The sequence below is a fragment of the Strix aluco genome, chromosome 1, assembly GCF_031877795.1.
Source record: "Strix aluco isolate bStrAlu1 chromosome 1, bStrAlu1.hap1, whole genome shotgun sequence".
In the NCBI taxonomy this organism is placed as follows: Eukaryota; Metazoa; Chordata; class Aves; order Strigiformes; family Strigidae; genus Strix; species Strix aluco.
Window position 1 is genome coordinate 104,336,111 of NC_133931.1, and position 15,577 is coordinate 104,351,687.

At 37.9% G+C, this 15,577-nt stretch overlaps 1 protein-coding gene across 3 annotated transcripts in view; it reads left to right on the forward strand.

Annotated features, from left to right (window-relative positions):
• The window catches only part of CTDP1 (CTD phosphatase subunit 1), a 116,554-nt gene that overhangs the window by 8,527 nt on the left and 92,450 nt on the right, over positions 1-15,577 (forward strand). For 2 of the 3 annotated variants that reach the window (XM_074829798.1, XM_074829777.1), the window contains exons 2-5: positions 7,306-7,389; positions 10,371-10,464; positions 11,919-12,047; positions 13,404-13,554. In XM_074829798.1, the coding sequence (XP_074685899.1) occupies positions 7,306-7,389; positions 10,371-10,464; positions 11,919-12,047; positions 13,404-13,554 (458 nt within the window). The remainder of the gene's footprint in view (positions 1-7,305; positions 7,390-10,370; positions 10,465-11,918; positions 12,048-13,403; positions 13,555-15,577) is intronic. The other variant, XM_074829788.1, reaches the window with a different exon arrangement.

Consider the following 15,577-nt stretch of genomic DNA (forward strand, 5'->3'; position numbering starts at 1 on the left):
TGAAGGGCATTGCAAACTCGTTTGCTTTTTTTGTACCTTTTTATTGTACATTGTTAACTTTTAACAGTGGCTTTTTGAAACATCCAAGAATCTGCCCATAGATATGTGCATGGAAGGTGGGAGAGGGTTACCTCCTTACTTGGTAATGCCAAAAACTTCTCCAGAGATAAATGGAAATGCTTCTTAAAGGGTTGCAACTCATGGCAATAGACTTACTTCATGCTTAAGATGTCTTTTGGGTTATAAATAAAATCCAGAAAGTCTAGGCCTAAGTTTCTCTTGGCATTCGTGACCTACGTCTAATCCTGAACAGATATATCTTGCCTGAAAAGTAGAAGAAAAATGACTTTTCAACTTTTCTGTTATAAAATGTTTTGAAGTTCACGCACATTTTAACTCATAATTGTGAGTAATTTGTGCTTAAAAGAAAAAAAAAATCTCAAGGCCCATGATTTCTCCATTAGTGTTCTAGAGTTGAGATGATGCCTTGAAGTGTGAACTGTGCTTTCTATGAGCTGCTGCTTGCAGCAGTTGTTATTTTGTAGTTTAATTACAAATGTGTCTTTACCCTGGTGTCTGCATCATGCATGCTTTTTGGGTTTTTTTGTTGTGGTTTTTTTTGTTGTTTTATCAAAATGGCTGGATTGGTTGGGTCAGGCTTTTGAGGCTCACACGTATTTGAAATACAGCCTTCTCTGTTTGCTTGTCCTTGAGTGTAAGTCAAGTGGCTTCTGGAGAGAACTGATGAGACAAGTGTCTTGCAACATCTGGAAGAGGCTGTAGGCTATGTGTTGCCTGTAGCAGTAAGAGCCATGTGTACTTGTTATCCTTGGTATTTTTAATCGATTATTCAAGGACTCTCACCTCACAGATACTGATGAGGGTTAAATAAATAAATAAACCCAGTGGTTAAATATCTAAGGAATTACCTATGCTTACATGGTGATTTCAAGGTGATTAAGGCTTTGGAAAATCCTTGGTATGAAACTGGAGTCCTATGTAACAGAGGCTGTGGTTTGATGTAAATTGGGCTTGAGGGCTCTTTGTGGTGGTTCTAAATGCTGCAGCCACATACCACAAAATAATGTTCTGGTATAAGCTAACAAAAATGTCAATGTTTCACAAATTTGAGTAAATTAAACTGTAGAAGCAGGCTTTAAGTTGAAGCAGACTTAATCTGTCTGCCCTTCTGGTCTTATGACAGCTAAAGGATTAGGTCCTGGTATTTGTTCTAGATCAGTTGGTTGATACAACAACAGTTGGTATTAATAATCATTGATCTGAGATGTGTTCATTGGTATCTTTACCCCCTGACAAATTGCCAGTAACATGCCCTTGAGTGTGCTGCAGAACCTGGGTGGGGGCTTTTGTCCACCTGTACACCAGAATCTCATGTTGCTGTATTAGTATGGTTTTGCATTTTCTAATGCTAATTGCAAGGGCATATGGCATCAGATTGAGGACAGCGGCTTTAAGTGATCACAGTGACAACTTGGGATGTGTGACTCTTGTGGTATTTGCTATCTCTCTTTATTCCAAACTGGTCTGAGGAAACCCATCAATCTCTTGGCTTTTGACAGATACCTGTGAGATACAAGCAAGTGCAGGGCAGTAGGTTTGTCTTGTAACTTTTGTCTATTTTTCCATTCACACATTTAGAAAATTGCACTATATTTTCTATGCCAATACATCATTCCTTGAAACAGACTTTGTTAAGATAATAAATAAAACTTATGTCTCCGTGGCATGGAGGCTTTCAAACTAGTCTTTAAGACATAGGTAAGATAAATGCTAATGAAGTGGCCTGGTTATTGTGGGGGGAAAATGTGAGTTGTTGAAACTGCCTGTGTCCTCCCCCAGTCTTAGCCCTGTTTGTAAAAACAGTTGCACCATTGGTCTTTTCCCATCAGTCACTCTTGCTGGACTCCTCTATAAGCTGCTTTGATCGACTCTCTAAACCCAGTGGCAAACCCGGATAGGGCTGGTCAGTTCTCCCCAGGTACTGAAATAGTCCTTTCTGGAAGTGCCACGGGAAGGAGTGGACTTTCAGAGGAAACATGAGAGTGGTGTTGTTTAAACCCGGCTGGCAGCCAAACACTATGCGGCTGCTCGCTCACCGTCCCCCACCCCTGGGGAATGGGTGAGAGAGTTGGAGGGGTAAGGGTAAGGAGACTCCTAGGTTGAGATACAAACAATTTAATAATTGAAATAAAATAATTATAGTAATAATGGTAATAATGGAAAATACAAATGAGTAATGCACAATGTGATGGCTCATCACCCGCTGACCGATGCCCAGTCTGTTCCCAGCTAGTGATCCCAGAGAAGAGAGAATCATGAAACCAAAATCCTGGAGGGCAGAATGAGCTTCCCAATCAACCCTTCTCTATATATTGAGCATGACTTTAGATGATATGGAATATTCCATTGGCCAGTTTGGGTCTGTTGCTCTGACTGTGCTCCCTCCCAGCTTCTTGTGTACCTACACACAGGCAGGACATGAGAAGTTGAAGTTGTTGATTTCTTAGCAACAACTAAAAACATCAGTATGTTAACATTCTTCTCGTATCAAATCCCATACTGAATCCAAAACACAACACTATTCTAGCTGCTAAGAAGGAAAAAAAATTAGCTCTGTCCCAGCCGTAACCAGGACAGTGGGGAAAAAAAGTAAGCCATTGCCTTTCTTTGGCTGCAAGCCATTGGAGCAGTTGCCTCTGGAAGTGGAGCCAAACTGTAATAGAAGGCCATGGCTACTGTACACTCAAGTTAGACAAGTTCTGAATGAGAGAGGTAACCTGTTACCATGTTATGCTGGGTACCTTTAAGGGACAGCTCTTTGTAGTTTTCTTAGTAAAGATATCTCATGGCCATTGTGCTGCTGTGCTGCAGCTGGCTGACCCCCCGTCCCAGTTGCAGGTAGGTGTTCTCCATGGTAAGCTAGCTCAAGAAGTTCTTGCTCCTGTCTTCCTGTAACTCCTGCACTTGCTGCAGTCATTCTTCACTGCTATAAGTGTTTGATCATGCTGAAAAAGCAAATTTAAAAAGTAAAACCTTTAGGGGATTGCTTTTTGTTTGTAGTGGTTCACTTCAGCGATCCAGTTAACTGCTTGCTACAACTGAGGAGTAGCAAATTGTAGCATAGATATGAGAACTTTATGTGCTGGCTTTCCCACTGTAATTAACCTACCGGGAAGCACAGCCGTGGTTGCACTTGATAGGAAGTTCTTAAATTTGGAGTCAGCACTAATGACCAGGCCTTAGAATTAGCAAAGGCATTGACTTCCTCTGTTAATAAAAGCAAAATGCTCATATTGGATTTCATTAAAGCTTTCCTTTTTTTTTTTTTTCTTTCCCATGCTGCTGATTGAAAGCAGATATTGTAAAAAGACTTGTTTTAGAAACAGTCAAAATGTGGAAGTGCTGGGAGAACAGTGAAGGGGTTATGGTCATCTGCATCCCGAGGCTATTAGTAAATGTCTGTCTCTATCCATGATCATTGCAACAAAAAATAAAATTTTGCTATAATGGCACACCTAGTGTCTCTGTTTCTTATTTACAAGCACATCTGGAAAGCATGTGAATAAGATCCTAGAGTGGGTTTTATTATTTACTTGTTCAGGTTTCACTTAAATCCCATTGTATTTTGTTACTTAAAAGAAACCATGTGGGCAGTTTGCTGTCCTGTTGCAGTCCTTTGGCTATCAGGGTGGGTATTGGAATGATCTACTCCCTCCACAGCCACCCCCCAAAAAAATGTGTGCTTTTCACAGCCCAACAGCTCTTCCCCAGCGCCTGACTCACTTGTACAGTTGTGACAGTTTGTAAAACTGGAAAAAGATTTTGCATCTTTTGTTTGCATCTATTTGATTTTGCATCCAGTTTTCCTGGGAATGTTATTGTTGAAGTAGCTGATGAGCTCTGCATATCACCAAGTGGGTCCTGGAGATATCTTGGAAGAAAGAGGAAGGTGCTGTAAAGTTGCCAGCAGTAGAATGTATTGTAATTCTTCAGATTTGGGAGGGAAATCTGTTTCTTCTCTCCAGAAATGGAGTAGGGAGTGGCTCTGTTCTTTAAGCAAGTTTCACTCATGACCCAGAGAAGAGAACAAGCAGAAACCTGAGCCCCTATTTGGTACATGCACACTTTGATTCAGCTCGCTCTTGTCTGATAATTGTCTTGGATCTTGGCCACTATATTTTGAAAATCCCTCTCACTTCAGCAGTAAAAGGAGTGTTTCCAGTTCTGAAATTCGCAGAAGTAATTTTACTTGAGTTCCATGCTTCTTCTTCCACAGTATATTCCTTTTTAGCAATTAAAGTATACATGCTAACATTTAAGTGAGTAAAATATTTAAGTATTCTTAAGCCTTAGTAATGTTCAGGCCTCCTTTCTGCAGCATTAAGTAGTATGTGGGTTGTTTGGTTTTTTTCCCGTGGGAGAAGTCTGCTTAAGATCCTGACAGTTATACTTGAAACTTCACCAGCTTGGTTGTGTGGTGCTCAAAAGTTTGCCAGTGTTCTGGAGTTCTTCCTCTGTCATTTGGGTTAAACATCATCAGAGAGTGGTATGACAGAGGGCTTGCTATCATGTACTTTTTATCTCCAACAAGCATCAGAAAATTAGGCGTTCTGGTCATATTTAAATGTGCAGGGGCAGAACTGATCTTTAGCAGTGTTGTTTGGCGCGTGATGAGGTATAGAGGTGCTGTTTAGGGACAATATTGCTGAATAATTTAGAATTCTAATTATCTCGTAAGAATCTCTGCTCTGTTAAAATGAAAAGTATGAGGTGATGTGTACCTATACATGAATGGAAACTCTTGCGTGTCCTAATTTGAATCATACCTCAGCCCAGGAGTATACCAACTCCTCCTGTCACATTCCTGGAGTGTGATGTTACCTCAGATGCAAAGTAGAGAATGCCTGAAGATATTTTGGCTTCTAAGCTGGCATCAAAAGACTTTTTTCATGAACTATGGAAAACCAATTAAATTGGGGTAAAAACTCAGTCATTGTAAACTCTTATGTACATTTCTGTAGCTCATATCATGGTGGGGGTTTGGCCTTTTAGGTGTCTGTGTAATTTCAGGTTCATACACTGAACACAGGTTGAAGATGAGCAATTCTGACATGGTCCTTAGTGTGAGCTGGTAGCCTAAACAGTAGGAGCTTAGCAATGAATCAAGGTAAAAGACAGCAGAACAGACCTATTGTAAAAGAGAGCGGGGAGAAGAGTCAAATGAAGTAATATAAATGCAGGGGTATGAGAGCGCTACATAATCAAATAATGAATTGCTAGTAGTAAAGGGCCACAAAAATAGCTTGTCTCTTGTGCACTTCTTGTACAAAATCAAGACTGACTATTTATTATTTTTCTGTGAACTACATACAGTGTTTAGAAAAGGAGATCTTGCACAGGAAGAGGAGGTGTAATTTCCCAGCAGATGATGACTGCTAGTGAGAAGGGAATAGATCTGCACTTTCGTAAAGGGGAATACTGATTGTATGATGGCTTGTGAAGACTTTTCTTTAAACCTGACCTGAATCTAGCTTTTACTTTCAAAGAGGAAAAAATCCTCAGCATGGGCATCAACTGCAGTTTTGTTAGTAGAGTTATCAGTCTTCCAGTCATTGAGAAATGAGTGACACACTGGAAGTAAGCAGTTGCAAGTGTCATTTGGAAAGTGGATTTCCTTTTGGAATTCCCAAACACTTAATAGTCAAATACATGAATGAGAAATTTGAGCATGTGAAACAGTTTTCCTCCTGGTGCTGTCTGCTTATTGAAATGCAGATTTGAAGCCAAAGAGAAAACACTACAACCGGGTTATGAAAGAGCTTGGATTTTGTTTTTTTAGCTGCTTGACTTTTTTATTTTTCTAAAACATTAGCAAGATGCTGCAGCTCATAGTCAGAGTTGAGGAAATTTTGTAGTAGCTGAACTGTATCTACTTATTAGAGTTAAAAAAAAAAAAGCTTAGTCTGAAAGATCAACTCCTTTAACAGTATTGAAGAAAATGGGAGAAGTCACTTGTGACTGTTCAATTAACTGAGAGAAAATAAATGATGATACTTTCAAGACCCTCAATTTTGAGAACTGAATTTGAACAAAGGAGTACTTTAGTTGGATCGTTCAACTGAAAAGCAGACTTTATCTCTTTTAAGAAGTGTGGAATAGTAAATGTCACACTTCATTTCAAGCTCTAATTTCTTGTTTGTTTTAGCTATTGTTTGGAAGAAAGAGTAAAATATAATTTTGCATGTCTTTATCTTAAAATGTAGCAACCCAAGACTTAAGGATCAAAAATTAAATTTTTTTATGAGAAGACTGAAGCAATATATGTTTCTGCCATGACACAAGAGAATAGTAAACTAAGACGAAATCAGTGTAGAACTCTTCCCCCCTGTACTCAGCACTGGTGAGGCCATAGCTCCAGTGCTGTGTTCAGTTTGGGTCCCTCACTACAAGGAAGACATTGAGGTGCTGGAGTGTGTCTAAAGGGCAACGAAGCTGGTGAAGGATCTAGAGAACAAGTCTTATGAGAAGCGGCTGAGGGAACTGGGGTTGTTTAGTCTGGAGAAGAGAAGGCTGAGGGGAGACCTTATCCCCCTCTACAACTACCTGAAAGGAGGTTGCAGTGAGGTGGGTGTCAGTTTCTTCTCCCAAGTAGCAAGCAATGGGATGAAAGGAAACAGCCTCAAGTTGTGCCAGGGGAGGTTTAGACTAGATATTAGGAAAAAGTTCTTCACTGAAAGTGTTGTCCAGCACTGGAACAGGCTGCCCAGGAAAGTGGTTGAGTCACCATCCCTGGAGTTACTTAAAAGATGTGTAGATATGGTGCTTAGGGAATGGTTTAGTGGTGGACTGACTTGTCAGTGTTAGGTTTAGGGTTGGACTTTATGATCTTAAAGGTCTTTTGTAACCTAAATGATTTGATGATTCTAAAGTTTCCGTATTTGATTTTCATTACTGTGTAGTTCAGTAGCATATTAATGGGGAGTTGTATCAAACTGAATGTAAACTGTTTCTGGACAAACAATGCTAGCTTTGTTAATACACCAAACTACTTTGCTAAACATAGCAACTGACATTAATACATGTTTTGGTGACTTTTTAAAGGTCTGAAATTGAATAATTTGAATACTTAGTGTCTTTTTCCCTATGTTGGGGCAAAAGCATGTGTCTTAAGGGGTTGGCACTCAAATCATAACCAGAAATTATCTGAACTCTTTCCATCTGCAGTCATTGATCTAAGTGTCTGAAATCAACCTGCAATAAATGGAATGCCTACATCTCTTTCAGGGGTGTCTTGGTGAGGCTGGAAGGATGCAGCCATCCTGTTGTTATGAAAGGATTGTGTGCAGAATGTGGCCAGGACTTGACTCAGTAAGTATTCTCAGCAATCTTTTCCAACTTCTTGCTTGTGATAAGGTTTCCAAGCTCTTCCTTCTCTCATTTACTTCTTTGCTTCTCTGTTCTGAGCCTTGGTAGTCGTGCATTGTACCCATAAGGGTAACTGTGAAGTTGTAGATACTTGTAGGGAGGGAGAACAGTATTCATACTGCCTAACATAAGTAAGTCTACTCAGAGGGCTCCTATAAGGAAAGTTGAAAGGGAGTTTCCTCTGAAAGTTAAGTTTCACTGTAAAGCACTCTTTTACATTTGCTTTTAAAAAAAAAAAAATCAATTGAGATTGGCTCATGACGTTGTTGCTTAGAGTTGTGTGAATATATTAATTCTTGATCACATTATTAATACTGTAATCATTTAATATATTTCTTTACCCCAAAATTCCTACTTGTAGGCAGGAATTGGTGTTCCTTGTGGATAAAACCAACAAATGAAGAGGAAATAGGCAAGGTCTGTGCCACTGTTGCAGTGTCTTACTTTGTTTGCTATTTACGCAAGGCACTTGCTTCGTCACCCTGAAATTTTCAAAAATGTCCCCTTTCTCCTTCTATGTCACTGTAGTCACAGATACATTGTTTAGAACTATATTTCCTTCTAGCCATTACAGGCGTTCATAACTAAGAATCTGGGTGAATAAGGTGTCATGTGGGTACTTGAGTTACAGTTCACATTACAAATTTATGACTTAATAACTGTGCATGCTCTCTTTCTGTGGAGATAAATGTAGGATAACATACTACCTTAAGTAGAAAATGTAAAGACATGCGTACAGACATAAATTCTTATCACAATGTATCCTGCTTTGCTTTTTATGTACTCATAACTGAGGTTGAGAGTTGTAAGGTGTGTCAACAGTGACTTAATAAACCTGAGAGTTTTATCTGTGCAGGTGTAAATAACTGTGAAGTAATATCAGTCTCATTCATGTGACCTTGCTTCATTTGTACAGTGTCTGAATGGGAGCTAGCTTGTCTCCAGTACTTTCAATTTAAGGCTTCAGAACTGTTTTCAGGTTTTTTTTGTGAAATATTCTGCCAATGGAACTAAAGGAATTTAAGCCTTAGACCAAAAAGAAAGCAAATTCAAAAGATGATTGTATTTCTCTTTTGCTCTTTCTCATTGCTAATACAGTTGGTAAAGAGAATGTTTCTTATGCATATCAAATGACTAATTCAACAGCTGTTTTCTAAAATGGACTGTATAGTAGCGTGGATTTTAGAAGTGAATGTTGCATGCTCATTTAATTTGGAAGGAAATAATTTGGTTTCATTTTAATTCATACTAATTATTAAACATTATTTAGTGAACATTATGCCATAAATCAGTGCAAGTGGACCAAATAATGAAAATGTCATGCAATATGTAGCCCAGTTAATGGTTGGATATAACTTCTAATTAAAAGTTGACTGCTAATATTTTGTAAACAAGTGTTATTTGGTAAAACAACAAACCTAACAAAAAGTTAGGATAATAGCAAATAGGGCTTTGTCTGCCCTGGAGTTTGAATATGGTCACATCTAAATATTGCTATAGTGCTCTTTCATTAAAAATCTAGATATATTCAGGGTATGCAGTGAATTCAGTTCTCTCAATACTCCTCTACTTCAGATGTCTTCATTTTATACATCTGGAATTATGTGTTAGGTCTGCTGAGCCTACATCAGAAAGCAATTCAAAAGCATCAATGCTTTTCTCGCTTGAAGAAAAGTGAGTACAGTCAACTCACTGCCAACTTGTTGGGTGTTAGTGGTACATCCTTTCTGTTAAACAGTTCTTACGCTCATTCAACAAATGGTCTGAAAACAGTTCATATTTTTTAAAGGCTCATTTAAAATACTACTCAGTGTTATATATGTATTCTGAACTCTGAAGCAAAGGATGTAAGATGCTAAAATGTGCCTGTAAACTTTGGACCAAATGAAATATCTGTCTTTTGTTTCTGGGTATCAGTGCTTCCAAACACTATGGTATGGAAAAAGCGTATCTGTCTGTGATTGTGTCTACCTCAACACAGTTCAGTAACAATTTTGCCTCAGGAGCTTGTTATGAAGTGAAAACTTGAAGTTTAACTCTGGCTGTAGATCTGATGCCAGGTTTTGTCCTTGGTAGGACGGGTACTTGAGAGAATTAAAGATGTTAATGTGTCATCTAGGACAAAATCTGTATGTTAGTATTATTAATGTTGGTGACCCATAAATAATATCTTTAAAATTACTTATCAGAGTTCCCAACAAATTGATCTGTGTAAACTGGAAGCTAGTGATACTGAGGATGATATGTATTCTCTATGATTTATCTGCATATACATGCATCTATATATCATATAGGTATGTATACAAGTAAGACATGTATGAGATGTCTATAACATACATACATAAAATAAATACAGGCACACACATGTAGCACCTCATTCTGTTTGTGCCGAAGGGGAAAGCATGTATGGGGATTTTTTGGATGCTTTTCTTGAAACAGCAGTCACATGTAAGTCACTCTGCTATGTGTAAAGAGCAACTTTGCCTATCCTTTGCTTAAATTTATTTCATAGCATGGCTTGGAGAAAAGTAGATAATTGCATGCTGAGTGATTGTGAAAAAAGGAAAGGAATAGTTTTAAATTTGAATGGTTTGGTAGTTGTACTTAGTTTACAAGTGTTTTCTAATGTCAATCAATTCATAGATATCTGTTTCATCCTAGTGTCATTTTTCATGAAATAATTATATGGAAGCATAACTGATTACAGTGACTTTTTACAAGGTTTTTACGGTGAGCTGCTTTGACCTCTATGCATTTTGTTCAGTAACTTCCATTAACAAGAATTTGAAAGAGTGTATGTCAAAATAGCTCTTTTTAATCAGTTTTGTGGTAATGACTAGCGTGATATTACAGACTTTAGTGTGTTCAACTTCTCACTAAACTATTACTCTCTCTTTTGATGCTGCTTTTCCCTGTGTGATTAGGATACGAAGCAAGAATGGAAAGCAGAATGTGCCATTATCCACAGCAACTGTGTCTATGGTTCACAGTGTCCCAGAACTGAAAGTTAGCTCTGAGGTAGGTGCCATCATGCTTTCTTTGTTCATACCTTTCACTGCAGCTTCACAGTTGAGAAGCTTAATTAAAGGAGTTTCTTCAATGTTTTATATACTTCTTATAGAAAGTTTGGCTTCCCTTTGAAGAGGAATTTGGTGTTGAACTTCAGTAGTCCCGGGTTTTTGTGTGTTTACCCCAATGTAGATTGATTGTTACCAGGTTTTATAGTGGTTTCTTAAAGCTGTGCACTAAAAAGGTGACACTTCTGCGACAGCGGCCTGAAAACCTACTACTTTAATGTTTTGGTCTCTAAGAATGAGCAGTTTGTGGAAAGTTCAGTTTTTACTAGCTGAAATGGTTTCAAAGATGTTGCAAGCTTTGAACACTAGCTTCACCCTTCACCTTGAAACTGGTTTGAGTAGATATAGTAAAGCTAGTTTGTTTGCAACTTACCTGTATATTAAGTTTATTTCATTATTTTTCAAATATTCCATTCAGCTGAGTTATCAAAATATGCTTGTTTGTTCATCCCTTGTTTTTTTTAGAGGAAAAAGCATGTTTATCTTGAAGATAAGCATTCTATCTACCTCCCTAACCAACTTGATCTTTTTTTACCTTTTTATGTTGCTGCTCGCCTTTTTTTATTTTTTTGGTAACTCTTCAAAGAACATCAGTGAGAAGAAATGTAAAGATATAAGCAGCTGGAAGGAAGTGTCCCCATGATAGAGGAGTGTTTCAAAGGGCAGTTTTCACTTGCCTCCTGCTTCTTCATAATGCTTTGCTTTTAAGTTTAGCTGTCTTGTGGGTAACACTGCAGCTTGCTATCGTAAGTGGTTATAGTGAACATAGAGCTTAATGTGATAATTTGAAAGCTTGTAAATATGTGCGAGAGGAGTAAACTTCAACACAGATTTACCGGAGTATGAGCTCTTTGATATCAGTGCCCTCATAGAACTACATAATCTAACTATTTGTCTTAAAGCGTATATTCTTTAAGCTTAGGTTGACAGTTATAACAATTTCGGTCATTAGCAGTTTAGTTTTATACTCAGCCTGGTGTTGTCAGCTGCATTGTACCTAATTGATACAAAATTGCTGACTGTAGCAGCCAAAGTTTTTGGACCTATTGATGAACTTGTCCTTTGTGTACCTCAAAGCTACTGCTATTTCCAATTAAGACTCAGCCTTAAATTAAGTCAGTGGTTACTTATTTATTAAATTGGGAAGTTGTTGTGTTGAGTGTCTCAATTTGAAAAGTTACTAGCGTCACAAAGATCTGAGAGTAGACTTTAGGAATATTATTTTTTTCTGTAAAAAAAATTGCTGGCAGAGCTGCCATCACCATAGTTATGTTGAAGCATCATTTCTTATACAGTCAGTTTGTAGCAGAACTTCTCAAGTTTACAATACAGAAAAGGCAATAAGCCTAATTTATTTCTTCTGAGCTAAGCCTAGTTGTGAATATTTTGTTACAGCAAGCTGAGCAGCTAGGAAGAGAAGATCAACAGCGACTACATCGAAATCGAAAACTGGTGCTCATGGTAGATTTGGACCAGACATTGATCCATACTACAGAACAGCACTGCCAACAAATGTCTAATAAGGTACATATTTGGCGTTGACTTTCAAGCCAGAGTAACAACAGGAATATTCTAACAAGTTTCAAATGATGGTTCTTTTAAGAAAACATTCCGTGATTAGGTAAAATTGTGGTTGAAGTGTAACAGAAAATGAGAAACAAGTCTTCTGAAAGATGTTCCTTTTTTCTTTACTTTAAATTGACAATTTTCTTTCTTTCATTTATGCTTTCCTGCACTTTTCCATTCCAGTCACTTTAAGCGAGAATTTTCAGGTAGCTATTTTTAATCTCTGCTTTCCTTCCTCAACAATTCACAAGCTGAGTACTCAGTAATGAGACTTTTTTTTCCCTCCAAGTCTGAGGCAGATACAGCAAATTACTGTATGAAGTCCCCTTTTAGGTAATCCTGTGTTACTACCTTTGTCATTCCATGAATATATCTAGTGATTTTTTTTTTTTCCTTCTTCAGTTTCGTTTTTGGCGGGGGAGTTTGGCTGTTGCTGTTTAATTTCTTCATGAAACACTTGTCATTTAACTGATCGGGACTATTGGCTTGTAACATTTCTAATTTGGAAACTTTAGAACATGAAGCATGTTGGAGTATGTCTACAATGTCTTGTACCAGAAGATGCAAATTCAATTTCCAGTGTCGTGCAAACTGCGGTTGCTTAGTTCCTCTTTCTTTCCTCTTGCCATTCTTGCATGTCCAGTAGGTTCAGCATGTGTTCACACCTGCTAGCAAAAAATAAGCTGTAAATATACTTTGCAACTGAGAGGAAAGGGTACAGTGAATATTCAGCTTAAAGATTAAAAAAACTTGTTTATTTGAAAGGTTTTCTCTTCATCTGTATAAATGCATGGTTTGAAGAAAAACAATTTTTTAAAGATTTTGAGGTTTTTAACTGGGATCTTTATGTGCAAGCTTCCTTCCTGGTTTGCTATCTGATGATATGTTTCCATAGACATAATACTTCTTCATCTAACAAAGTCTTTCTCTGAGCTCAATATGTACTGAAACTAATGTGAGTGAAGTTCACTGAGTAGTACTGATTGGAGTGAGAACCTGAACTTTCTGAGAAATTTACCAAGTTGCTTGTTTCAGATTGGTTTGCTGTAAGCAAAGATTTGAATGAAAGGTACCTTGATCATAAGCTTTTCAACAGTGCAGCTTCCTGCATTTGAAAAACTTAATGTTGGACTGCCTGGCACAGAGCAAAAATGTGCTTTGGATTTTATTCATCCACATAATCTTTGTGGCTGAAACTTGCTTTAGCCTAGTCAGAGCAAATAAAGGTAGTGGAAGTGATGGAAGAGGGCACTTCTGGAATGCTGGCATTTTTGTTTGGTATTTTGATAATATGGAACATGCTTTTTCTTCTAGGGAATATTTCATTTCCAGTTAGGTCGAGGTGAGCCTATGTTGCATACTCGTTTGCGTCCTCATTGTAAGGAATTCCTGGAAAAAATTGCCAAGCTGTATGAATTACATGTTTTTACTTTTGGCAGCAGATTGTATGCACATACAATTGCAGGTGAGTGGTATGTTACATTTAACAACATTTATGTAATCAGCCTTCATACTTGTATAACTAGTTTTCTTTCTGTGGTTGTTATCAAATACTTGGTTTTGTGCACAAACACTTCCTAAATAGTCCTGTAAGCAGAATTCTTGGCTCATTTACAAGGCAGTGCCTGTATGGCCTGTAATTTTAGAAATAATCCTTCTTTTTTTTTCCCCATCAGACATGCTTTTTTTACTTCCTGGATGATTAGAGAGCCAGATTGTGGCATGACAACTAGTGCCTTCCCATTGAATTAAGTAAGAAATTGTGCTGATGGGCTCTAAAAATGATCTGCAACATAACTTGTCATAGAAATCTATAGCAACAGTTCCATAAAAATCAACAACATGAAATTATCTCCTCCTGTGGCGAACATACACACACACACACACCCCTGCCCCCCCACTGTTTCCATTCACCAAAGGAAGTTTGGCAGCCATAAGTCAATTTACAGCAGTTCTATTTGTGTCCTGGAGCTGAAATGCGCTTCTTTGAGCAAAAACACAGATCTAGCAGTATTTTCACATATTCTTCTCAAGAAGTCAGAAATATTTTCTTGTAGTAACTGAAAACTTGCGTTTAAATTATAGCAATAGTAGTCTATGGTGTGGCTGAAATGTTTTCTTTTTTCCAACAAGTGTAAAAGAAAGAGTATGACTATGTGTTTAAACTGTAAAATTGTCTTTCACCCCATCTTGAGTTGTCTTGACAGAATAGCATTTTTACTTCAGACTTTCCTTTAAGTCTGTTGGACTAAGACAATATAACTAACAATGTTTTAGATTATGACTCTGCATGTCAAACTGTCCCTGCTGCTGTTCCATGTCTCCTAGCTTTTTAAAGTTCTTTCACATCTGTTTTTTTGTGTCATGTTGCCATGAGTGCCTTGAGCAACACTATCCCAATGATCACACTTCTTGGCAAGAAAGGAAGATTCCAAAATGGTTAGAGAGCTAACTATCCTAGTTAGTTGAGAACAGTTTAGAAAAAATTGTGTTATTAGAGAATTCTTTATGCATGTTACATAAGCCACAGAAGATGCTTGTAATGACAAACATAATAGACTTCTGTAATCAGAAAGTGTTACCTATTCATGATCTCCCAACTAATTGTCCTTGAAAGAAAGTTCAGGAGAGGCATGTCCATTTGCATCCAAGTGAATGTTTCTACATTACTCTTTATTGGCTGAGTTGTCTGAAGAATCTTCCTAAAGCTTTGTCACTCTCACTGTTGGATTATACATTGTGTACTGCTAATGCATTAACACTTCTGTACCTTGCTGTCCTCCTTAGAGTGTGGTTATGTCTTGTGTAGCAAAAGGGGAATGGTTTTCTCCTACACTAGGTGGGTGGGCAGTCTTCCTCACTTGGATCTATGTGCCAAAATCTGCATGTGACCGAAGGTCAGAAGATGTATTAGCAAATATGCTTCAGAGCCAGGGAGAAGAATGAGTTGCAGAAGTAGTTAATTCATGATGTGCAAGTGCTTTCCCAATGATTGATCTTCTCTCAGTGTGTGATTTGGTCCTGTGTTTGCTGATTTTAATCTCTAAGCTAAAATTTGGATTACCCTCCAGTCCCCATGCTGGCACAGGCTGATACTTAAAATGTGATGAACCTCTTTGTGGGCATCATACTTGAGCTGCTCCATCTGTTCCATAGAGGAAATAGCCACCAAATGAGCAAATTAGGGTATTGGCTGCTTCCTGACATCCCCAGACTTCTGGATTTTTGCCTGAAGCTGTCTAACTGCCTTAAAAGCATTCAAACTACAAGTGGATTACTTGTACAGTGATGATGATAGTTTCAGCTGAAGTATGTTGGTATGGAGAAACAGTTGATACTGCCTTTGGTCCACATACCTATGTAACCAAAACGTGGTAAGAGAACTATGTAGCTAATACACGTAGAGAACACTTGATGGCAGTATTGGTTAAATGATTTCTCACAGAGAGCTGCCAGTTTGATATTTTACTGTTATCCCTATGTTACAT